This window comes from Capra hircus, chromosome 9 (assembly GCF_001704415.2).
Source record: "Capra hircus breed San Clemente chromosome 9, ASM170441v1, whole genome shotgun sequence".
NCBI classification, from domain to species: Eukaryota; Metazoa; Chordata; class Mammalia; order Artiodactyla; family Bovidae; genus Capra; species Capra hircus.
Window position 1 is genome coordinate 26089047 of NC_030816.1, and position 23785 is coordinate 26112831.

Sequence of the window (23785 nt, forward strand, 5' to 3'; positions counted from 1 at the left end):
AACTTTAAAGTTGAAGTACTTCACATTATTTAATATTGGATATAATAGCTTGCAGAGTTTGCTGCTTTATAACTAAAGAGGGTTCTGGATGGATCTTTGGTTCCATCTGTGTCTGTTGTTGATACAAATGACTTTCTTCCTTACAGATGCTTTTAGGGCACCATTCGTGTTCTCTGGAGGGAGGGTTTGGCTGCTTTTATTCGCCACTGGCTTTGCCTTCTCCACTTAGGCCCAAGTTTTCAGCCAGAGGGGATGGAATTGGCCTGGTCACCATTAGCAAAAAAAAGGCTTGAGAGTCCAGGTCTCCAGTAAGAGCTGGTAATATGAGCTGGGGCCCACCCAGGCCTGTCCTGGTCCCAGCCTGGAGCTCCAGGAAGAATAGAGGGTCCCATCGCAGCATCCCATGTGGCTGCCCTATGTGTGTCCTCTTTCCCTTGCTCCTGAGCCCTCTTCTGCCTGAAGCCAGAGCCACAATTAGCTCTGTTGGGTTTCTCAGTGAGCTCTGTCCCCAGCTGCCTGGAATGTCCTGGAGCAGGAGGTGGCTCCTGCTTGGTTTCCCAGGAGTGCCTCCGCCTGTGCTGGGGACTCCTGGAGGCTGAGTGAGTTCTCAGTGATTGCTGAGAGTATGGGCTTTTTTTCATCCTCTTTCCCGCTCAGGAAATTTGGAGAGCTTTGGCTGGCCTGATGCAACTCAGTACCTTTGCATTAAGATCCAAGGAAGATACTAGCTAGCATTTATTTAAATATTGTGAGGTGCCAGATGCTGTGCTGAGCTCTTTGCATTATTTGTGATTCTCATCACAGCAGCAGCAGCAGCATCACAGCCTTGTGAAATCCCAGTTCACAGACAAGGAGACTGATACTTAGCAGGCTTTTAAATAGTCACCCAGCAAAACCAGTGTGCACACCCAGGTCTGCCTAACTCTGGGGCCCCTTTCCCTAATGACTGCCTTGAGACCAGAAATGGTCTCAAGAAATGACCAGAAATGGCCTTCCAGAAATGACCACTCCAGCCCAGGCCACAGTTGGGCCTCTTTGCATTGTCACAAAAGATATTTGCTCCCTGTTTTCTGGCCGACTTTCACACCCTTAGTGCAGGGGGCACACTGGAAAGCGAAAGTCCCTGCGGCCTTCAGCTGAGCCTCCGAAATGCTGCCACCGAGGGCCTCAATGCACCAAGATGCATAAAGTACTGTAACTGAATCAAGTAAGAACTGTTTCTTTTTAAAATGGAAGAAAGCAGATTGCCTAGCCCAAAAGGACCTTCATTCACTGATCGGGGCCTGGGAGGTTGGGATGAGCCCTCCTGACCTAATGAAATTTAGCTGGTCATGCTGTTTTCACTTAAAAACCAAGAGCCTTCGGTCAGACTGTCCTGGAGTGCAGTGAGGAGGCTCTTATTCTTGTAACTCCAAGGGTGAAAATAATTATTCGTTCTGCAGCTGTATTGTGTCACTGTTTTTTGTTTGGTTTGATTAAATAAAGGAAGAGAATCTCTGTGGCCATCAGAGTGTTGGAGAAATTGCTAGGTTGACCCTTTAACCAATTAAAGCATTTATTGAGCAGTTGCTGTTTAACCAGCCTTAGGCAAGGTACTGTGAAGGAAGAGCAGCATAAAACAAGGGCTCTAGCCTCAAATGATCTCCATTCTGTTTAAGGAGAGGCAGAATAACTGGGAGAGAGACACACTGGGAACAGGATGTAGCAGTGGGGGTTGACTGTTTGGGCTCTAGAGCCAGACTCCCTTGGTTCAAATCCCAGTCCCACCATTTATGTGCGTCCTCTGGCGTACCGTTTTACCTCTGCTCAGTTTTCTTGTCTGTAGAACAGGACTGTAATCGGTATCTGCCTCATATGGGTAAAGCACTTAGCATGATGCTTGCCACTTACCAAGCACTCAATATATGCTTAGCTGTCATGGGAGCGTCTAACGTCAAGCTTTATTAAACTTGTTTATCACACTGGCTCCAGGAGCATGGGTGAGCTCCGTGAAGACTGGAGTAGTCACAGGTGACTTGATGAAGCAGGTGGGGCTTGAGCTGAGCAAGCTTTAGCTAAGCAGGTAGAAGGAGAGACAACGTTTAGAATATGTTAATATAGAAGAGGCAAGTTCATGATCATGCCAAGTGCAGGGTACAGATTACAGGAAAGCAAACTAGACTAGATTTAACTATGGGTTTGGGGCAGAAAGAACCAAAGTTGAATAGATGTGTGGGTCCTAGACAACTGGGTGGGAGATTTTGACTTAATGCGGTAGGAAGCCCACTGTGTGGTTCTGGGGGAGGCTGGTGTGGATATTATGAAGCTGAGGCTTAAAACTGTTAATTGGAAAAACAATGAGCTGAAGGCTGGGCACCATGGCTCCAGGTCTAAACAGAGGGATGAGGGCCTAAATTGAGTTTTGGCAGAGAACCTAAACAGGAAAGGGAAAGTTTGAGAGGCTTGTCAGAGAGGGAAGCAAGAGGCTTAGTGATGGGTTAGATAGTGGGTTTAAGGAGAAGAAGTCCCAGCCAGCTTTCAAGTTTTTTCACCTTGAAGCCTGGCAGAGGGGAGTCTGATTCCCAGAAAAGGGATACTAGAAAAAAAGAGCCTCTGTTTGCTTCCTAGAATATTAAAGTACGAATCAACTTTGTCAGCCATCTAGGAAAATTTTCTACCTACAAGAACTTCTTTTATAACAAACTGTCTTATTCATAGTAAAATGATTTAATGAAAAATAAATTTAGATTCATAGTTGACACATTTGAGATAAGGTTGGGACATCCTAGAGGCTCTGTCCCTTAAACATTTGCAAATCGGGAACCAAGGCTTCAGATGAGAGACAAATTTTCCCCAGTGTTTCCCCCCACTGTTCACACAGAAATGCTGGGCAGGGTTAATCCTGAGAGAGGCGTGTTTCCCCAGGGAATGAGCAGAGAGAAGGGTCTATAGCCCTGAGACCTGTGAGGCACTTAGAGAGAGGGAAACTGAGGAGGAACCTACAGCAGAGACAAGAGAAATGCCTAGAAAGAAAGGAAGAGCATCAGGGAAGAATAAACTCAGAAAAGATTGCTCGTTTCTCATAGGAATGTTTGAGCTTTACCAAGTGTTGGAGTATGCCAAGTTCTACTCCTTTGTTCCTGAGATGATTCGTATTACTCAGAGGTGAAAAGTATATTGCTGCTGCTAAGTTGCTTCAGTCGTGTCCGACTCTGTGCGACCCCATAGACGGCAGCCACCAGACTCCCCCGTCCCTGGGATTCTCCAGGCAAGAATACTGGAGTGGGTTGCCATTTCCTTCTCCAATGCATGAAAGTGAAAAGTGAAAGTGAAGTCACTCAGTCGTGTCTGACTCTTCGCGACCCCATGGAATGCAGCCTACCAGGCTCCTCCATCCATGGGATTTTCCAGGCAAGAGTACTGGAGTGGGGTGCCATTGCCTAAAACAGCACAAATGTGACTAGAGCCACAGGGTGAGCAAACGTGATGGCAGAAGTGACAGAGACACGTCACCAGCCTGATTGCTGATTGCTAACGGCCAGCCATGGGCCTTGAAATGTCATGATGCTTTTCAAGAGTTTTGAAAAGTCAAAGCGCTTTTCACGTTCTGGCTCATCTTAGATCGTTCTCTAGGTAATGATGTGTGACTTACGTGTTTTAAAGACGAGCAGGGGATGGGGGCCTGCTCACGGCCCCCAGTGGGTCCCCACCACACTAGATGGAATCCAGAGTCCTTAGTGTAGCCTGCAGCACCCCACGGCGTCTGTCCTTATGGCCCATCTTATTCTTCTTTATGGCCCTTGTCTCTGTCTGACATATAAAGGTCACTAGTTTATTTTATGTCCTTCCCAAGCTAACCCGCAAGCCCCCTGAGAGTAGGAGATTGCATTCACTATGGTCTCCCCAGCACTACAGACCATGCCAGGTACGTGGGAGACTCCAGAAGAGAGAGAACAAAACTAGGCCAGCAAGGGTGGGGTCTTTGGTTGTCTTGCAGATAAACTTTGATAACTGAATAAATCCACAGCTCTCTCCTTTCTCTTACTTAAAGCATGGATGGTTATTAACCATATTCTGAAGACTAGTGAGGTTGAATGATTGCTATCCAGTCACCTGCTTCCATTCCAGTCTATTGAAAAACTGATTTTTTACTTTCTTTTGCTGTGATTGCTCCAAGGCCTCTGGCTGCCTTGCCTCTCTGTGGGTCTAACCTCCCAGCTGTAGCCCTAGGCCCATCAGAGAGCCAAATCCAGGATTCCTGCCATCTCAGACAGCTTTACTCTGACCCAGAAGTTTCTGAACACACTTCATTTGGGACTAAAAAGCTGGGTTTTCCAGGTGTTTTTGTTTCCTTAGCATGTGACAGATGCTTTTCTTCTGTAGTCGACAGTTGTTAAACCCTTCAAAGGGCATCCAGATGGTGGCAGACAGTGACACTGGTCACTGAGGACAAGGCGAGGAGAAGGGGGAACTGATTGTAAGCCCTTTAAGGAGCCACGGTTGTTCCACCAGGAAGGGAAAGCTGAACAGGTTGATCAGTGTCCAGTCACTCATTCATTAAGCACCTCCTTAACCAGTGCCTTCTGTAGAGCTGGCGCTGGGCTCAGTACTGCACACGTGGTGGCCGTCCACAGAGACATGTACCAGCCCCCAAGGACAGTCTCTGTCCATGGAGAGAAATGCACTTTCTGACAACTCACATGTTCACTGCACTTGAGTAGTAAGAGCCTCAATGAACCAGACACCCTGGCAGCACAGAGCTAGGGAACCTACCCCAGTCTTTGTGCTCAGGCCAGGGCGCCCCAGCCAGAAACACTCAGGCCAAGAGCAAAGGAGGGGTGGGAGTTAGCCATGGGCGGGAGTGGGGTGGGACTTGCAGCTAAGAAAGCAGCCTGACCCAGGGCCCTGCAGCAGGAAGGACAGCCAGAGGGGACCTGGGGGAGCAGAGGAGGGAGGCCCAGGGTCTCAGGAGGCTGGGCAGTGGGGAGGAGGGGCCAGATTGTGGGGGGAGGCAACTGGAAGGAATTGTGGGGGGAGGCCAGTGGCGGGGAGCCAGTGGGGACTGGAGTGCAGGTAGTGGAGATGAAGAGGGACAGACACCTTCACCGGTGTGAAGTCAACTCAGTGTGGATGGTGATAAGGCAGCAGAGGCCAGAGATGACTCTGTGAAGATCGGTGAAGCTCCTGCTCTAAGTAGACGCCATGCTGGGCTCTCCAGGTGGCACTAGTGGTAAAAACCCACCTGCCACGGCAGGAGACTCAGGTTCGATCCCTGCACTGGGAAGATCCCCTGGAGGAGGGAATGGCTACCCAGTCCACTATTCTTGCCAGCCTGGTAGGCTACAGTCCATGGGGTCTCGAAGAGTTGGACACAACTGAGCAACTAGGCACACAGCACAAACATTGAACAAGTACACTGAGAGTTTCTGGGCCCCCCATAGCCCGTGGTATTACTGACACAGATCGTCATACCTTGATTTCCTCCAGCGAGGTGCAGAGGAGAGGACATTATCTTGGTGTCTAATCCTGGTCCCAAAGGGGAATTCCAGGAAGAGTGAATCAGCTAGTTACATGGCAGCACCACACTCGTTGTGGCATAGGTCTCCTGACGTTGTCCCCTTTTTCCTACAAATCCATCCAATTAGAATTTTGGTCTTGGCTTTATGCCTGCCATGATACCTATGAAAAAAATCTGAGAGGGCAGAACTCTATTTTGAAGGAAAAGGTAGTGTTTAGACCCAGGAGGTCCTTCCTTCCAGGCTTCGGAGCTTTCCTAACTTTACCCGAGGAGCAACCCCATCCAACCCCAGCAGGGTTGTATCCACGGCAACCTTAGGGACCCCATTCTCATAGATGGGGTTTGCAGTGTGCAACCTCAGGGCCATTTTCAAAGACCCCTGCCCAAGCCCGGCATGAACTCTCCCTGCTGTGGAGCCATGTCTGTACGCTGAGGAGCCAAGAGCCCAAAATGAGGAGAAATTGAAGTAACACGATGAGTAGAAGAGCGAGCGTTGATGCATTCTTTTCCACTGAAACCTCACTTGATCACTAACAGTTTATCTCTGCTTTAATTTAACCTTCTGTCTTCCTTGAAACTGAGAGTTATCTTTAGAGAAGTCAAGAGCAGCTGCTATTTTGAGACCAAAACAAAGACAAAGGCATTCTTCATTTTTTCCCCTCCAACACATATTATATGTAAATACGTTGCTTATCTTAGAAAGAGTATGAAAAATAAATGTATGTAAGTAAGCTCTTACTAGTAAGTCAGAGCACATACCTACAAAAGGTTTCTTATCAGAGATCCATTACAGGCTTTGTTTCAGCTTCTCTTCTGAAGGTTTATATAATTCTTGTTGTAGATGATATAATGAGAAAACAATAAAGCAGATTACCGCAACTGGCTGATATACTGACATTTGCTTTTTAAAAAAATCTGAAATTATGAAATCTCTCAGAAAATCCAAAATGACTCTATCCCAATTTTAACTAGTTTACTTTCAGCAACACTCACATCTTGAGCAACATGGAATGATTCCAAGAAGCAAAGAAAGGCTGCTTTTGCTCGTCATTTTATTTACAGGATTTGTGTCTGCACAGTGGAGAAAAATGTTCTATTTGCTTCAGAGACGGACATAGATTTCCAAGCCATTTGGCTCAAGAGCTGGTTTAAATAGGAATGAATTTAATATACCTTTAATTCTCTGAAATAAGAGAACTCCAGCTGAGGTTTGGTCCAGGGCAAAGTCAGCTCTCGACACTGAAGAGAATCTATCACATTAATCCCAGAGGCTCGGAGTCCAAAGCTGCGTGAACAGAATGCTGGAGGATAGGAAGTGTGAGAAGAATGCTTTGAAAGAAACTTTAAAAACAGAATGACTGTTCAGAGAATACCAGACCTTGTGTGGAATCATGCAGCACTTAAGCAAAGATACAAGTAATTATGCTTGAGAAACATAGCTAATTAAAAATAACTCGATGCATAAAAGGGAAGAAAAACTAGAGAATCATTTCTCTGCTCCAGTGTTAATGTGAGATGCCACAGAATGAAATAGTAGGATTTTTTTTCTTAATTTCATTTCACACAGGCATAGAAGAGATGGAGAGGAAAATTATATTGCCCGAAAATGCCAGGGTAGATTTGCTGAAGATGTTATCATGTACTGTATTTAAAACAAAAAATCTAATTGCTGTAATTTATCATACCTCTGGTTATTAAAACCATGCTAATTCAAAGATTTTAATCATTTGCCAGTTTTACACATAATGGCTTTTCCTAGAAGATACTATGAAAATTTCTGATTTTGTCAACCTTTGTGTGATTTTTTTAAGCATTCCTAAGTAAAATTAACATGCTTTAAATATATAATTGTGTTTACATCAGTAATAAAAATTCCTTGTGTTTCCCTTTTAGTCTGTTCAATGAAATATCTGAAACTGCTTTATTATAATTGCTGAGCCTAATGTGTGAGAGCACAGGCTGCTGAATCAATTTTAATTCCCCGTATACACATCTAGCTTTGTAAGGAGCAGGGTGGACCCCACCCTTCCTTTTTGATTGGAGAAAGGATTCTTTTAACAGGAGACTTTTGGCAAGAAAAGATTTGGCACAAAATTCGCTTCTTGGTCTTGAGAAATCAGACACGTAAGATAGTCATTGAGATAAAACCACTCTGTAAAAATTTTAGATAGTACCCTATCTGGCTCATAGGAGAAAGACAGGGAGGTAAGCAAGGGATGGTACAGTGCAGAAGAAAAGCATTCCCCAGAATTAAAGGTGGCTACTATTAGGGGAAAGGGTGGAAGGAAAAAGGAGAGTGTAGTGGGAAAGTTGCTGTTTGGCTAAGTCGTGTGTGATTCTTTTGCGACCCATGGACTGTAGCCCCTCCAGGCTCCTCTGTCCAGTGGATTTTCCCAGGCAAGAATACTGGAGTGGGCTGCCATTTCCTTCTCTCCCCAGGGGGGTCTTCCCAACCCAGGGATTGAACCTGCATCTCCTGCATTGCAAGCAAATTCTTTACCACTGAGCCACCTGGGAAGCCCTGTAGTGGGGAAGTAGCTTGAGGCAAAATCATTTCTCTGCTGTGGGTGTGGAGGCCCTGGGGAAATACAGCCCATCTCCACATAATACATGCGTTGTGTTTTCAGTTGCTCAGTCGCCTTACACTCTTTGTGGCCCCATGGACTATAGCCCGCCAGACTATAGCCCGCCAGGTTCCTCTGTCCTTGGGATTCTCCAGACAAGAATACTGGAATGGGTTGCCATTTCCTCCTCCAGGGGATCTTCCCGAGCCAGGGATGGAAGCTGCGCCTCTTGCATCTCCTGCATTGGTTGGGTTCTTTACCACTAGCGCCACTGGGGAAGTCCCACGTAATGCATGGGCTACGGCAAGTTGTCTCCACCCTTGGGAGATGCGTGGTGGTTTGATCTGGTTTTTATGTACCTCAGTAAGAGGAGACTGTGGTCTTTTATACTGAAGGATTCTTGAGGGTAACATGATTTACAACATTATTTGAAAGTGAAAGAAAAAAATATAAAAGTTTCCTAAATCATAAGTTAGCCCTACCTCCAGACCAAACCCATGACATTCAATCAGTTTGTAGAATCAAGTTCAAAAGCCAGGACGTGAAGGGGCTCTGAAGCCCAGATGGGACTTGCTTAGGGTTGCAGAGGCAGGAACAGACGCCATAGCTGCTCAGTCCTAGCCCGGGTCCAATTTCCCTCCTCCGTGGCCTCCTCTCTGAACCTGATCCCATGAACACATTTCCACCTGCTGTTCTTTCCCCAGCCCCGCACCCAGAGCCATGATCTCTGCCTGAGGAGTAACCAGGTGTTCTTCCTGCAGGCGCCAAGTTCCCCATTAAGTGGACGGCCCCCGAAGCAGCCCTGTACGGAAGGTTCACAATCAAGTCTGACGTGTGGTCTTTTGGAATCTTACTCACAGAGCTGGTCACCAAAGGAAGAGTTCCGTACCCAGGTAAGAGCCAGACACAGCAGAAATGGGCCTGAGTGGATGTTCTCCCAGCGCTATTTGGGGAGTCCTCTTCCTGGTTGCCTTCTCAGACCCATTTTCAGCTTTCTGCCAAGCATGGGAATTTGAAGAACATGGACAGGTATTTAGCCAGGGAAAAGCAGAAGGGGGAGCCCCCATGGTGTATAGACAAGCAACCATCATGAATTGTGTGCCAGGATTAATGCAGTTAGCAGCTGGTGAACGCTCCAGTCCACCTCAGCCCATGGGTTCTCTCCTCTCCCCTCTCAGGAGGAGTGTGTGTCCCTGGCTCCCAAGATAGAAATGTCACCGGCAGAACCATACAGATGGACTTTGTAGACCCTTCTAGGAAGGAGAAGGAGAAAAGCCCCCACTGCTTTTTGGTTACGCCATAGCACTGACCCGTGGCGTGAACCTGGCGAGAAGATGCCAGTACCTGCCCTCTCTGCAGCCCCTGCTCCAGGTAGCTAGAGAGAGCAGAGGCACTAGGAAATGCCATGCAGAAGCCATTCACTACACGTGTCTTGGGTTTCTTGGGGGTTGGGGGGTTGTTTTAGGGGGAGAGAGGGTTGACTGCTCTGCATAGCTTATAGGAGGATCTCAGTTCCTGGACTAGGGATTGAACCTGATACCCACACCGCCCGAAGTAAGAGCCTGGAATCCTAACCACTAGGCCACCAGGGAACACCTTCACTGCACATTTCTGAATGATTGAAATATGCTCTGCAAAAGCAAGTATGCATACGTGCTAAATTGCTTCAGTCGGGTCCAACTTTTTGCGACCCCATGGAGTGTAACCTGCCAGGCTCCTCTGTCCATGGGATTCTCCAGGCAAGACTACTGGAGTGGGTTTGCTGTGCACTCCTCCAGGGGCTCTTCCTGACCCAAGGATCAAACCCCTGTCTGTTATCTCTCCTGCACTGGCAAGCAGGTTCCGTCCCACTGGCACCTCCTGAAAGTGAAAGTGTTAGTCATTCAGTCCTGTCCAACTCTTTGCGACCCTCTGGACTCTACCGTCCATGGAATTCTCCAGGAGTGGGTTGCCATTTCCTTCTCCAGGGGATCTTCCCAACCCAGGAATTGAATCCAGGTCCCCTGCATTGTAGGCAGATTCTTTGCCATCTGAGCCACCGGGGAAGCCCCAAAGCAAGTATAGTGTAAAGAAATTGGAGATTCTTAAACCCTGGAATTTTTCTGGATTATCAGAGTCATGCTCTCCAAAGAAACCACGGGTTTAGGTGATTCAGGCTTAAATTCATTAATTTCGACAGATACTGATGTAAAGGACACTTGTGCCCTTTCACCTCCACGCTTTAATGGTTATAGCACAGGGACGATCTACTTTCTGAAATGTTAAGGACATATTTTTTCTGTTATTGTTGAGTGAAGAAAGAACATAGCTCCCCATCATGCCCTGCCTAAGAAAGGACCTTTTAAAAATTAAAAAATAATAATAATAATAAACACAGTGATAGAAATGATAGCGGAGATTACTGAGGAATTGAGAGCTCTTGCAAATCCTGGGTTTGTAATATCTTTGCAGTCAGAGGAGCTGGTGAGGGCAGATTAATTTGTAATCCCTTTGTTCCTTTTTTATGATTGTTTCTGGTCATCTTCGGAGAATGCAGAGAAGTAAAGAAGATCTCTTTCTGGGTTGGTCGTAAGCCTCAAGACTCCTCTAACAGAACCGGGTTGGCACAGAGGCAAAATTTGACAAATTCTCTATCTCTGAAACGCCAGCACTGGGTGGTTAGAGATGTGGGCGGAAGTCAGTTTTATTGATGCTGCCGCAGCGGCTGCTGCTCTCTGTGTGCTCAAGTGGGCAGCCGCTCTGGGAGTAGCCAACCAGAAGAAAGGGCTGCCCTGGAGGGGCCTGGAACCCAGCACAGGCATTTCTGAATCGCTTCTCAAGGGGGAAGATTTTTTCAGTGCTCGGGATTTTGAAGATGTGAAGGCGCCTCTTTTTTCATTGTCTGAATTTTGAATGAATTTCTTCCTGAGCCCCCCAGGTTTAGCCACCCGATGTGTTGTTGGGGCGGGGGGCGGGGGTGGGGGAAGGTTAATGTCTTGCATTTCTGTGAAACCTTTACTTCCAGGAAGACAAAGCCGCTTTTTGTTTCTCGGGGTCACACACAGGAGCCGAGACAAAGGGGCGGGGGCGGGGGCCTGGGATGAGGAAGGCAGGTGTGCATTTCTGAAGGAGAGTCTTTTGTCCAGTTTGGTTTAGACATAAAGAAAGCAGTCTCCTTTTACAACTGAGGCAGGATTTTCATTCATTCAGCTTAGCATCGGTCAGTGTGATTGTGCCTGGCGTGGTTTTGCACTACCTGGGAAGCAAGTACTATGAATAAGACATTCATACTCAGCAAACATTGATGAGAACAGGCCTGAAGGAGGACGCTGTTTTAGTTCCTGGGGCATAGAACAGTGAGCGGAGAAATAAATTCAGTCCCTGCACTCATAGAGCTTACAGTCAGATGGATGAAATAGAAAGCAGCCCTTTTTTATTATTTCTGTATAATTAGAGGAAATCATCTTTGGGGGATGCGATACTTGAACTCACTCACTGTGGGCCCCCAGTCTTAATCCTGATAATGGGGCAAGGGCCCCAGATTCAGGTGTCTGCACACTGCAGGTCCGGAGGACTTTTCACTCAGAATCCTGTGAGAATGGCCAAGGAGTTTGACAAGAGAATCCAGTCCACTTTATCATGCCTAGTTATACACTCGGAGCAACTCTGATGTGCTGGGGACTTTGATAGCTGTCCGGATTCTGAGAGGGTGGCCGAGCAAAGGGGCCGTGTCTGGGAAGCTTTACGGAGAAGGTACATAGGCTTTCCCCTCCACATTAAGGAACAGTGATCCCAGACAAGGGTGGACGTGTGGGAAGGCGCCAAGGCCTGGGTGGAGGCCCCTAGGATATGAGCCTGTGGAGGAGGCTGTGAGGCTGCCTGACCAGACCCCGTGAAGAGGGCCTGGTGCGGCCACAGGAAGGCCTGGCCTGTCTGTAGCCAGGCCCTGGAGCTGTGTCAGCGGGGAGTGACAGGAGCCCCAGAAAGTTGTTCCCAAACCTATTGTTCGCCATGGGTGCTGCTTGTTTTTGTTCTCAGTGTAACTGTAATCATATTGAATTGTGCCTTGAATCTCACAGTACACTCTTCTTGAGGGAGAGGCTTTTACAGAAGGATTCCAATTACAGGATGATTACCTTAACGAAGGAGAACAATTCCTAAGGAACAGACGGTTTCTTTCAGCCTCGTCCAGTGGCACCGGAGAAGGAAGGCCCTTCCTGTCCTCATTCTCACTGTCTCTCTTTTTTTTTTTAATATTTTATTTATTAAGTATTTATTTATTTGACTGAACTGGGTCTTAGTTGTGGCATGTGGGATCTAGTTCCCTGACCAGGAATCGAACCCCAGGTCCTCTGCATTGGGAGCTCAGAGTCTTGGCCACTGGACCACCAGGGAAGTCCCCTCACTGTCTCTTGGAGCAGCCAGGTTGGCAGTGTGTGCCGAGGGGTTGCGTCTCCACTGACCAGAGTCCTTGTGGCTGGGAGTAGCACCCAGGACAGACCCCCAGACCTGTCCACTGTGATTCCCATCCTAACCTCTCAGCAGTTATTTCTCAGTTGGCTAGAGTGTATTTTGAAGTAATTCTTGTTTCAAGAGCAGTAGGCAATGATACATTTTTCTTTCATACCTGAGAATGGCCTTCTGTCGTCTTTACGCACAGGAAAGGTACTTTGGCTGGTGGTAAGGATGAGGGTCAAGGGAGAGATGAAAGTGACTTCTAAATGGATTTTATGAAAGCTTTCCAGGCAGTTTTGCCCAGTGTAAAAGGAGATCCAGAAAAAGAATCAGAGAAGGAACTTGGAATAGTATTTGGAAGGTGTAACTGAATGAAGGGCTCAAGGAAGGAGGCAAAAATATAACATTGGGTTGGTTGGTCAGTTAGCAAGTTTTACAAAATGGATGATTTGAAAGGAAGGAAAGAAGGAGACTCTCAAATTGAGTGAGAACCTGGAAGCCAAATTAAAAATACTGAAATGTGATTCTGAGATTAACAGGGAGGTAGTGGAGAGGAGTCCCATCACCCTACCAGACAAAGAAGGTTGCTTCCAAGATGGGTAACAAAGATGCTGTGAAGAATAACTCTGTTTTCCAGATTCCCATCACCTGACCTGAGTGCCTCCTCAGCCTAGCTGTACAGCTTGCTTTACTATAAGCCAAGGCTCAGAACCATTCTTTGCATCAAGATTATACTTGATTTTATGGCGATGAATTGTTACATATGAGAATTCAAAGTACTTAAAACTGTTTTCTAGGATTGATGCATAAAATCTGAGCAATGCATCTTAACCTATTTTTTTCTCCTCCAAATCCTTCTTTTCTTCTTTGTTTCCACTGCCACTGCCCCACGGCAGGCTGTCATCCCCTGCTGCAGGAACCCCCTTCATGGAACTTCCTGCTTCCTGTCCCCCCCACCACCCCCACCATCTATCATTGTCACCATCAGAGTTATCCTAGAAACAGATCCGCTTACCCTACCTCTGCTAGTTAAAAAGTCCATGGCTTCCCCTTGCCTTCCAGATAAACTCCAGAAGCCTTCGTCTGGTGTAGTGCTTCTTAACTCTTTCCTTCAATCATTCGACATATATTTATTGAGTACCTGCTCTATGCCAGGTGCTGTTCAGGTCCCCAGGAATGTTGCAGTGAACCAATAAACAAAAGCTGTCCTCCCAAACTTTTCACGCCTCAGAGGAGACGGACAATCAACAAGAACAAATAAGCAAAATACATTCCGCATTGGCTGGTGGTAACGGGTAGGGAGGAGAATAAAATGGGGAAGGGCAGAGAGGGTGGCAGGGGAGGACGTCACCAGGAAGGTGACATCTGAGGAAGAAGGCTCAGGTTAACTGGGGGCGGAGCCCCCCTTCAGAGGGATCCAGAGCACAGAGGCTCTGAAGAACCAAGGTGGGTGGAGCAGGCGGGCCCAGAGGCCCCAGACAGATCAGCGGGGCCTTCTGAGGCCATGGATAGGGCATTTGCACTCAGCAAGATGAGGACTGACTGAGGGGCTTCAACCAGGTGACATCATCAGACGCGATTTCTCTTGTGCTGCTCCTGACCCTCGTCACCAAGAGACTTCTCTCAAACGTGCACGTCTGTCTTCTCAGCTCCACTCTCTGCCTCAGAATCCGTCCAACCCCAACCCCAAAGTCCCCTCCTTTGTGTCGCCTTCTCCATGCCTCTTGCTCGGTCGCTCCTCCTGCTCACTCCCATGCCACTTGGTTCCTCTCTGGTGAAGCCCTTGTCTGTGTGTTTCTGTTTCCCAGTAGCTCTGAACCCTGAGAAGGGGGCTCCTTTAGTAGACTCTCAGTAAGTCTTAAGCAATTGGACAGAAGAATGGGTGGAGGGATAGAGGGTTGGATGGATGGATGGGTGGGTAGAGGGAAAAAAATTATTAGCCCAAGAGACTTTTAAAATAAGTCTTTGCCCATAGCCTGCAAAACCTTTCAACTCTATTTCGTCATCTCCAAACATGAATAAGGCGTGTTTTTCCCAGCCGCAGAGTAGCCTCTGTCCTCAAAGTTGTTCTGGGAAATTGACCCTGTGGTCAGTTCAAACACCATGTCCCAGCACCATTCTAGGCGGAATGTCCTGGCTGTTCTGGGCCCTGGCTCTCCACTGAACACCTGCTTTGGGAATTTGGCAGGATCTGGCAAAGCAGGAACATTCTCTTAAGCATATCACATTTATTCATGCATTTGCAGTGCTTTCAACTCTTTTAACAACTGACAGCTGCCTGACTTTCGTGAATGCATCTAGTCATTTGATAATGACTTGAAGAGGAAGATAAATTAGTGAATGTATAGCACTTTCCTTAAAGAATTGCAAGTCTTCAGCTTCATCGTCCCTCTGCCCCACTCAGATGCCTTCTGACAGAGCCTGAGCTGTAGGCCTAAATTCCTTTGTGTTCAGCAGCCCATCATTGTCACCCTTACCCCACTGGGCCCAGCCTGATACCAGGGGCAGGTTTCTCCTGGGGGAGGAAGAGGTCAGGACTCTCCATCCAGGAGAAAGGGAATTGGGATGAAACTTCAAATCTCAGCCAAGGGTGCTTAGTCTCCTGCCTTCCGAGCTCCCATCCACGGTCCTCAGGCTTTTCTCTTTTGGTTCCTGTTGTTCCCTCCAGAGGAGTCCTGCCTGGAATGCCCAAGAGTCTTGTTACCTCCCCCGACAAGGTTTCTCTTGGCCCACGTGGCTGGTGGAGGAGAGAGCAGACAGGGAGGGGCTCCCTGCTGCCCCGTCCTCCCCGCTGCTGCTCTTCTGTACCCCTGTGCATTTCCGTGCCCTGCCCACTGGGCACCCTCACCCTCTCTGTCACTTTTTCACTGGTACTGGGACAAAGGAGCTGTTCATGATACTGTATTATCCACTTTAACTTTTGCGTGTTATGGCACCTGAGTAGCTGTCATTTCTGTGTTTATTAATAGAGTGGGCTTCATAAAAACAGGTGTCCTAAGCTTATCTGGTTAAGATGCAGAAAGAGAAACAAGAGTCATCGCTGTGCTGCCTCAAGGTCACTCCTTTATTTTCAGCTCTCCTCTTTGAGCAACATCTATCTGCCCAGAGTCTGTACTTTGATCTCATAACCAAAACCGAACTTGAAGTTCAGCTTCAGTTGTAGCCCAGTAAGATAACTAGAGCACCGGGCATCTGATAGCACGCGCTCGTGCTGAGCAAGCGCCATTAACGGCACCCTCCTTCCTTCCGCCCTCCCTGCACTCCCAGCACCGCTCAGCAGACAAGTAAACAGAAGGGCTTTTTACAGGGTTTGTGTAGAGAAGCCAGGGGGAGCCTCTGACAAAAAGCCTGATGCACAATAGCGTCTAATTTCCTTTCAACAGAAAGCTCGGTTTGCAGAAGTAAGCTGCATATCTGAGAACCTGAGCGTCATTCCCATTGTCAAAGGGCCTAATTATTCACATGGCACAAAAATCCAGGCTCTTGCAACCCCTAGTCCAATCCAGAAACAAACCTGGATGGTAAACAGCAAAAATCCCCACTTGTGTAGCCACAGCCCCTGGAAGATCCATATTAGGAAACTGAAATGGTGAGCTCTCAAGCGCAATACCCTCCCTTCATAGAAGACACTTCAGAGAGCTGAAAGCACAGTGAATATGGAGATATTCCATTGACAAACAGAGAAACTGAGGCAGGGGAAGTCAATCACCTGCTGAGACACAGAGTTGAAAGAGTAAAGTGGCTCCACAGTGAAAATGGTTTTCTTAACTGTGAAAGTCGCTCAGTCATGCAGTCCATGGAATTCTCCAGGCCAGAATACTGGAGTGTAGACTTTTACTTCTCCAGGGGATCTTCCCTGGAGATCAAAAAAAAAAAAGCAAGGAGACACCACCGAGTTAATATCTAGCTCAAGGAAGAGGCATAGGAAAGCGTAAAATAAAAGGAGGGAGGAGCAAAAGGAGAGAAGGGACGGAAAATCCGCACACATGAAAGCAGACACTGTTGGCAGCCATACGTAGTAAGGATTGGAAAGTGAGAGCCGGAAACTTGACCTTAATTCAGGAACCGAGAGGAAGCCAGCAGCACGATTTGGAAGGGTACTACGGTCATAATGGCAGGAAGTGAATTCAGTCCACTTGGCCAGAGAATCTCAGCTGCAGGGTTTGGGGCAGACCCACTGGAAATGAGGCTACCGGTGACCGTGTTTGAGAGCCTGAAGTGCAGGGTGACAAGAGGCCCCCATGGAAGGTGCGGGAAGAGGTATCTGAAAGTAAACCCCAGCACAGCAGACTCCACAGGTGTTCTGTGAACTGAGTCCCACTGGGTTAGGTGCCCTGTGAGAGTGACCTGTGGAAATGGTCCATTGTCCTGACTGACCCCAAGGAGAGCAGAAAGCGAAGGAACCACTGAGGTGGGGGCAGAGGAGGACAGGCTGGAGTGAAACCAGCCCGTGTGTCTGCTCCCTGGTCACCAAGCCCTGTGCCCCTTCTCTGACGTGGAGGTTGGGAACCAGGCAGCATGCCCTGGGGAGCTTTGTTACCATAACATGGTTAGATGCCACAGGCTGGCGTAGAGTGCCCTCCTGTTGAAAAACACTCTCTATTGTAGCTTCCACTAAGAACTGTTGGTGACAAAGTTTTCCTAAAACATACAACCATGTTTTAAAGTTTCTGCCTCTTCAGTGTCTCCCTAAGAAGGAAAAAAATAGGTGGAACATTCCCAGGCAGCCTCCTCCCCACTCCCACCCCCACCCCACCCACCCTCCCACCACTTCCTCAATTGGAAGTAAGATGCAAAGATTTTTCCCTTTCCCCGTGTCCCTCAGGACTCCGCTGGCCTCCCTAAACTCAGTGTTATGTGTTTTCCCTTCCCAGTCCCTGGCCCCCACCTTCCCTGGTGGCTCAGATGGTAAAGAATCTGCCTGTAATCCAGGATACCTGGGTTCGATCCCTGGGTCGGGAAGATCCCCTGGAGAAGGGACTGGCTACCCACTCCAGTATTCTTGCCTGGAGAATTCCATGGACAGAGGAGCCTGGCAGGCTACAGTCCATGGGGTCGCAAAGAGTCGGACATGACTGAAGCGACTAACACTTTCACTTTTCACTTTCAAAAAGAGCTCATGAAATAGTAGTATGAAGAGGAAAATCCATTTTTACTAAAAAGCAATTCTTAAATATGACTTTTCAAAGTTCTTATAGCCGAGAATACTCTTTTTTGAAAAAACATGAACACAGCCCACTTGCTTGGGCTCTTGTTTGTGAAGTGAAAAGTGACCCAAGCCTTGCTGAGCGAGCATCTCTCGGTTGTGCACTTCCCACTGCCAGGGACCGTCGTGAAGGAGCTGGGTCCACTTCTGGCCTATGGATGCTTGGAAAAGAGCCAGTCCCATTCAGACTGTCATTGTCAGCCAAGTGCATTGTCTTATGTCCCACTTTTCTGGCAAAACTGATGTTGGTATGTTTCTTGTTAGCCTGGTGCGTCGAATTGGTTTTGTATGCTCTTCATGCTGGGAGAACCTGGGGAGTGGCATGAGTGGGGGGGAGGAGAAGCAAGAAGAGACGCGGGCAGAAAGGAGATGGGGGGCATGGCCAGGAGCTGCCGGCGAGGCCAGCTGGTGCCCTATACCACAAGGGCCAAGGCCCAGCTCTGTCCGGGGTCTCAGCTGCCCTGGGGAGCAGGCTGCCTCCCTAGATGCTACATGCTGAGGGTCGAGCTGTGTCCCCGACTCAGGCAGAGCACTGGAAAAACAGGCTTGACCCAAGTGGCCAATTAAACTTTCCATTGGTGGAGACTGGATCAAGACTTAAAAAAAAAAAAATACATGAAATCTTTCCATTTGAGTAGTTTGTTTTTTAATGACATGAATCCTGTAATGACATAAGGGCTGCAGGGCAATAGGAGAATGATTAGCTAAGCTCTGAGGTGTGGTTTTGGATGATCCCAGTGCCAGAATGAAGCATTAGGAGGAGGCATTTGGGTTTGGGCGGGGGGTGTAACCACCTCCAGCAGGGCCTGTCAGACCTTCTGAGGCTCAGACCGCCCACCTGTCTCTCTAGTTCTCACAGACTCCTGGCAGGGCCAGGGACAAGGGGGACTTCTGCAGGTTCAGGCATGTGTCTTCTGAGATGTTATGAAACCAAGGACTGTACTGAAATACAAAGCACACACTTTGGAGGAGGCCAGTCCTGGTACGGCCTCATGCTCTCTTCCTAGCCTTTCTGAGCTCCTGGAATGTAGTGGCTGCTGTCCACTCCTGCCAGAGCATCACAGCCAAAACTGGACAGGCTTCACAGTCAGACTTGGTTTTCTTTCTCGAAAGTCCATATAGTGCTTAGACCATAATTTGTACAACACCTTAGGAGGGTCTTGGGCTGCACTCTGTGTTCGGACACATCCTTAATTCTTCAGCAGTATGTATAAATGAAGAGAAACAGTCGAGCGCCTCACACCAGGTCAGGTTTTATGGCCAAATAAGGTGAGTTCAGATCAGTTTGCTGCCAGGGAAGTTCCCAGAACTTGTGCTTTTCAGAGCTTGTTGGATTGGGGGTTGTGGATGAGGAAATGCTGGTCCTTGTCCGTTTGTCCAGAGCACTGCGGGACCCTCCAGTGGCAACCTCAGCATCTCCCCTTGCTTCCAACCGACCCCCCTGCCCCACCTGATTTATCAAAATGACTTTTTCGGTGGTTGGAAGAGGATGTAAGGTAATTAACTACAGAGCTGACCAGTCATCCAACTGAAGAGAGCCCCTGTGAAGTCAGGCATGGTGTGGAGGAAGGGGACCCAGATTCAACTACCGAGCCTCTCTCACTAAAATAAGGGTCACTGCCAAAATGTGAGCAGAGTTATGTTAGAATAATTAAATTGAAGGCCTACTTCAACACAGCAGGAATAATACACAGATTTTATCACCTCAAGGAATTACAATGGCAGAGAATAAGAAAGCATCCTGAAAGGGTTTGGATAAGCATGTGACTGACAGGGCTGTGGTTGACAGTCACGGGAGCTGGAGTCAGCCCAGCTCCAAAAACAACAACAAAGAGAACTGGCAACAGATCCCAGAATCTGCGCGATTCTGGGGGACAGGGGGACAGGGTTGTGACCTGGCCCGGCTGCTCTGGCTGGGTGGTTCTACTCAGCGGGTTGCCGTCTCCTCCAGAAGCTGCTACATGTACACGCTATGTCCTGCTGATCGGAGCTCTGAGAGCCAGGGGAAGAATTCTGGATTTCTGAATGGCTGAAACTCGGGTTTTTGCTTTTATAAATTAACTGGGTCAGAAGTTGGAGAGGATTCCAGATTATAGGCTCAGGGCCAAGGAGCAGCCAAAACATACAAGGGCTTGGCAGGCGATGGCAGAACACGATACGGCAGAAAAGGGAATCAAACCAGAGAAGAGAGCCTGGCAGTGATTGAGAAAGGGGTCAGGGCATTCAGCCCCCCTATCCACCCCTTATGTGGTATTTCCTGTTCTGTTGAGAAGGCCAGTGTGCAGGAAGGCTGCACTCTCCAGAGGGCTGGCAGTCTCCCAGAACGTCCCCTGTGAGCTCCAGGCATCCCGAAGCCTCTGTATCGGGCAGCTCCCCCAGAGGGTCACAGAGGTCTCCGTGATTGATGGCCTGTCCGAGGTCATCAGTAAACAGTGCCCTGCCTCCCTGTCAGAGTCATCTTAACCCAGGGCACCTGGGGGTCACTGGGCTGGACGGTGCCCAGACTGATGGCGTGATGGTGGATCTCAAATGGCTGAACACTGAGAGTTTGTCCAGGCACGAGGACAGCCAGTTTATGGAGTACATCAACAGAGCTTATAGGTCCTGTGAACAAAGGACAGTTTAGTTTTCATTCCCTGGATTTGCTTTTATCTGCTTCACTCATGTTTTTGTCAGTGTAATTGATGTATAATTTACATACAATAGAATTCTACAGTTTTAAGAATTCCGTGAGTTTTGACAAACATAAACAGTCACACCTCCAAACTCAGGATATAGAACATGGATTGGCAGCCTACAGCTTCTAGGCCAGATCTGGCTCCTGCCCTGTCTTTGTTTTCTATTTTCAGAGTTGTAGAAAAATAAATAAAATGAAGGATATGCGGCAGAGATAGTATGCAACCTAAAATCTTTACTGCCTGGCCTTTACCGGGAGGGTTTGCTGATACAGAACGTTTCCATCACCCTTGTGTTCCCTGCGGCCTCTTTGCAGGATTGCCCTCCCCGTCACCCCTGGCAACCACTGATCTGCTTTCTATCACTATAGTTTTTGCCTTTTCTAGAATTTCATATAAATGAAATCATGCAGTACGTCGCCTTTTGTGTCTGGCTTCTTTCACTTCTAATGCTTTTGAGATTCACCCTCCAGGGCTTCACGTGTGTCAGTAGGGGAGTCCTTTTTTATTTCTGAGTGGTGAGATAGCCCATTGAAGACAGGGTTCACCTCTGGGTGAGGTGGCCGCACTCAACATGTTTTAACCACCTGTAGGCTCCAAGGAGAAGAAAGAGAAGACATAGGGGCGCCCTCTCTCATGGCCCTTGTCTTTGCAGGCATGAACAACCGGGAGGTGCTGGAGCAGGTGGAGCGCGGCTACAGGATGCCCTGTCCACAGGACTGCCCCATCTCCCTCCACGAGCTCATGATACACTGCTGGAAAAAGGACCCCGAAGAGCGGCCCACTTTCGAGTACCTGCAGGGCTTCCTGGAAGACTACTTCACCGCAACAGAGCCTCAGTATCAACCCGGGGAAAACCTGTAAGACCTGGGTCTGCAGAGAGAGGCCTGGTCCCAGAGGCTTCCCCGCCCCCTCCCCATTAGCTTTCAATTCCATAGCCAGCTGCTCCGAGCAGAGCAGCCAGAACCGTCCAGGATCAGATTGCATGTGACTCTGAAGCTGACGAACTTCATGGCCCTCATTCATGACACTTGTCCCCAAATCCGAACCTCCTCTGTGAAGCATTCGAGACAGAACCTTGTTATTTCTCAGACTTTGGAAATGCATTGTATCGATGTTATGTAAAAGGCCAAACCTCTGTTCAGTGTAAATAGTTACTCCAGTGCCAACGATCCTAGTGCTTTCCTTTTTTTAAAATGCAAATCCTATGTGATTTTAACTCTGTCTTCACCTGATTCAACTAAAAAAAAAAGTATTATTTTCCAAAAGTGGCCTCTTTGTCTAAAACAATAAAATTTTTTTTCATGTTTTAACAAAATCCAATCAGGACAGGTGTTTGGTTTTTTTTTTCTTTTTTTATAGATATGAATATATATAATCTATATATCCCTGTGCATACACCATGTGGGTGCTAACATGGAGACCGTGGCCAGCCTTGGCCACAAAGCTTCAGGACCCAGAATGAGGATTTGACTGGAAAATCAACATAAAAGCACTGGTGGTGTTCTAAAAACCAGTGGCCTCGCTTTTTGGCTTTTGCAAAACATGTTTGTTTGTTTGTTTTTGGACTGTACTTTTTTGGTTCATGACTGTGCCTGTAGATGGCTGTTACTTTGACTCTTATCAGGGCCCAAGCTGAATTCACAATTTCTTTTTCCAGTATTTGCTTCAACTTACTATGATTTGTTCTTGAAACTTAAAAGTGAGCCTCTTTAAAGCAAGCAAGTGGCCAGTACCACCAGGGAAACTAGAGGATGGATACCACACAAACTTCTTGTATAAAAACATGAATGCTGAAATGTTTCCAAAGTTTTTTATTTAATAAACCTTGTAACCACATTTAAATGGTCTAAAATCCATAGCATTGTAGTCATGGCAACATGCTAAATTTTCTCATACAACTAAACCTTACGGGAAGGTGAGGGAGGGGTTGTACATTTCCCATTGTAAAATAAGTGCTTGAATGTTCTGTACTGCTAATGAAATGACTTTCTCTATGTCCAGGAGTCCTCCAGTGAAATAACTATGCACTACTTTACATTTCATGAGGATGCACCAAAAAAAAAGTATTAACGTTTTTAGTTGCTGTTTGTGCCAACCTTGAATTACAAATGCTTAACAACAACAAATCAAAAGCCCTATTTCTATTTGAGTTTTTAATACTGAGTAGCAACTCTGAAGTCTTAATTCCTTTTTTTGTTATTTCTTTGTGAGTTTACATTTTTAAATTGTTTAACTTTCTTAATTTAGTAATTAAAAAGAGAGCATTTTACATTTGAATTTTTTTTTATTTGTTTAAATCATGGAAGGTACTCTAGGAATGACATATGTGTTCCACACCAAGTGGTAAAGACTCACCTGGAAATTTAACCATTGTGCAATGATTTCCAAATGACAGAAACATTCAAAACAGCTGGAGTGAGGTTTTCTTCACCCAGAAAGACTAGACCATTGTCTAGTTAATTCAGAGGATCATTAAAGCAGGAGTAGACATGACAGTAACATTTTAATTTATCAGACATTTTCTCTTAACTGGAATTTTCTGTGTCCCCATTGTAGGAGAAGAATCTTTCTGGTCCTGAAGTCGGTGCATGTTTCCCAGTGCCCCTCCACCTCTGTAATGAAGTTGCTAAGCAGGGAAACAGCCTGGTGTGGCAGACGGGGCAGTGGGTGGATGGGGCCAGCAGGCCAGGCCTGGCTCTGCCCTCATTCAGCTGCTTTCGTTCAACAGCCACCTGAAGTCACTCCCTTTCAGGTCCTATCTGTAGAAATGAGGGAGTTGGATGAGATTTGCTATAGGTTCCTACATCTGAGATCCTGGGATTCTAAGATCACCGATGTCATGTGGAATTATACAAAGAGGACAGCCTTCTTGCTGATATAGCCTTTATATGTTTAGAAAGTTTCCAACATTTTTTAAGTGAAGCAGGGGTTTTTCTGACTAACCAAGTTTTTATGGCATTGGTTTGGTATTAATAAATTGCTAAATTGATAAAATTTAATAAACTTTTGTTGTTACATACAATTATTGTCACAGTACTGGGCAGTTTTTTAAATACTGTTCTAGATGTGTTTAAAGATGTAACTGTGTTTTTCATCTTTACATCCCAATAGGTTGGATAATTTTCAGGTACTCTCTGGGGGATTTTTGTGTATGTTTCTGACTCAGTCATTCAAAAAATATCTGAAAAAGTCACAACAGCCTGTTTTAGACAGATTTTTAAAGGGAAATAGTCTCTTCAAAGTATAGCCTTTAATTCATCCATTGAGTTAATTGTGAGTTCTCTTACATGAAGCAAAAATTCAAGACTTTGGCTAACTCGAGGACACACTTATGAAATGCATCTTGCTAGAACTGTTCTGAAACAGAGTACGGTTGCAGAATAAAGGTAAAAGTAGCTATGAATAT

The 23785-nt window shown here is 47.0% G+C and overlaps 1 protein-coding gene across 3 annotated transcripts in view; it reads left to right on the forward strand.

The window, feature by feature from the left end:
* FYN (FYN proto-oncogene, Src family tyrosine kinase) overlaps nt 1-22648 on the forward strand; it is a 217264-nt gene extending 194616 nt beyond the window's left edge. For all 3 annotated transcript variants that reach the window (XM_018053056.1, XM_018053054.1, XM_018053055.1), the window contains 2 exons: nt 8823-8954; nt 21032-22648. In XM_018053056.1, coding sequence (XP_017908545.1) covers nt 8823-8954; nt 21032-21240 — 341 coding nt within the window. In that variant the 3' untranslated portion in view covers nt 21241-22648. The remainder of the gene's footprint in view (nt 1-8822; nt 8955-21031) is intronic.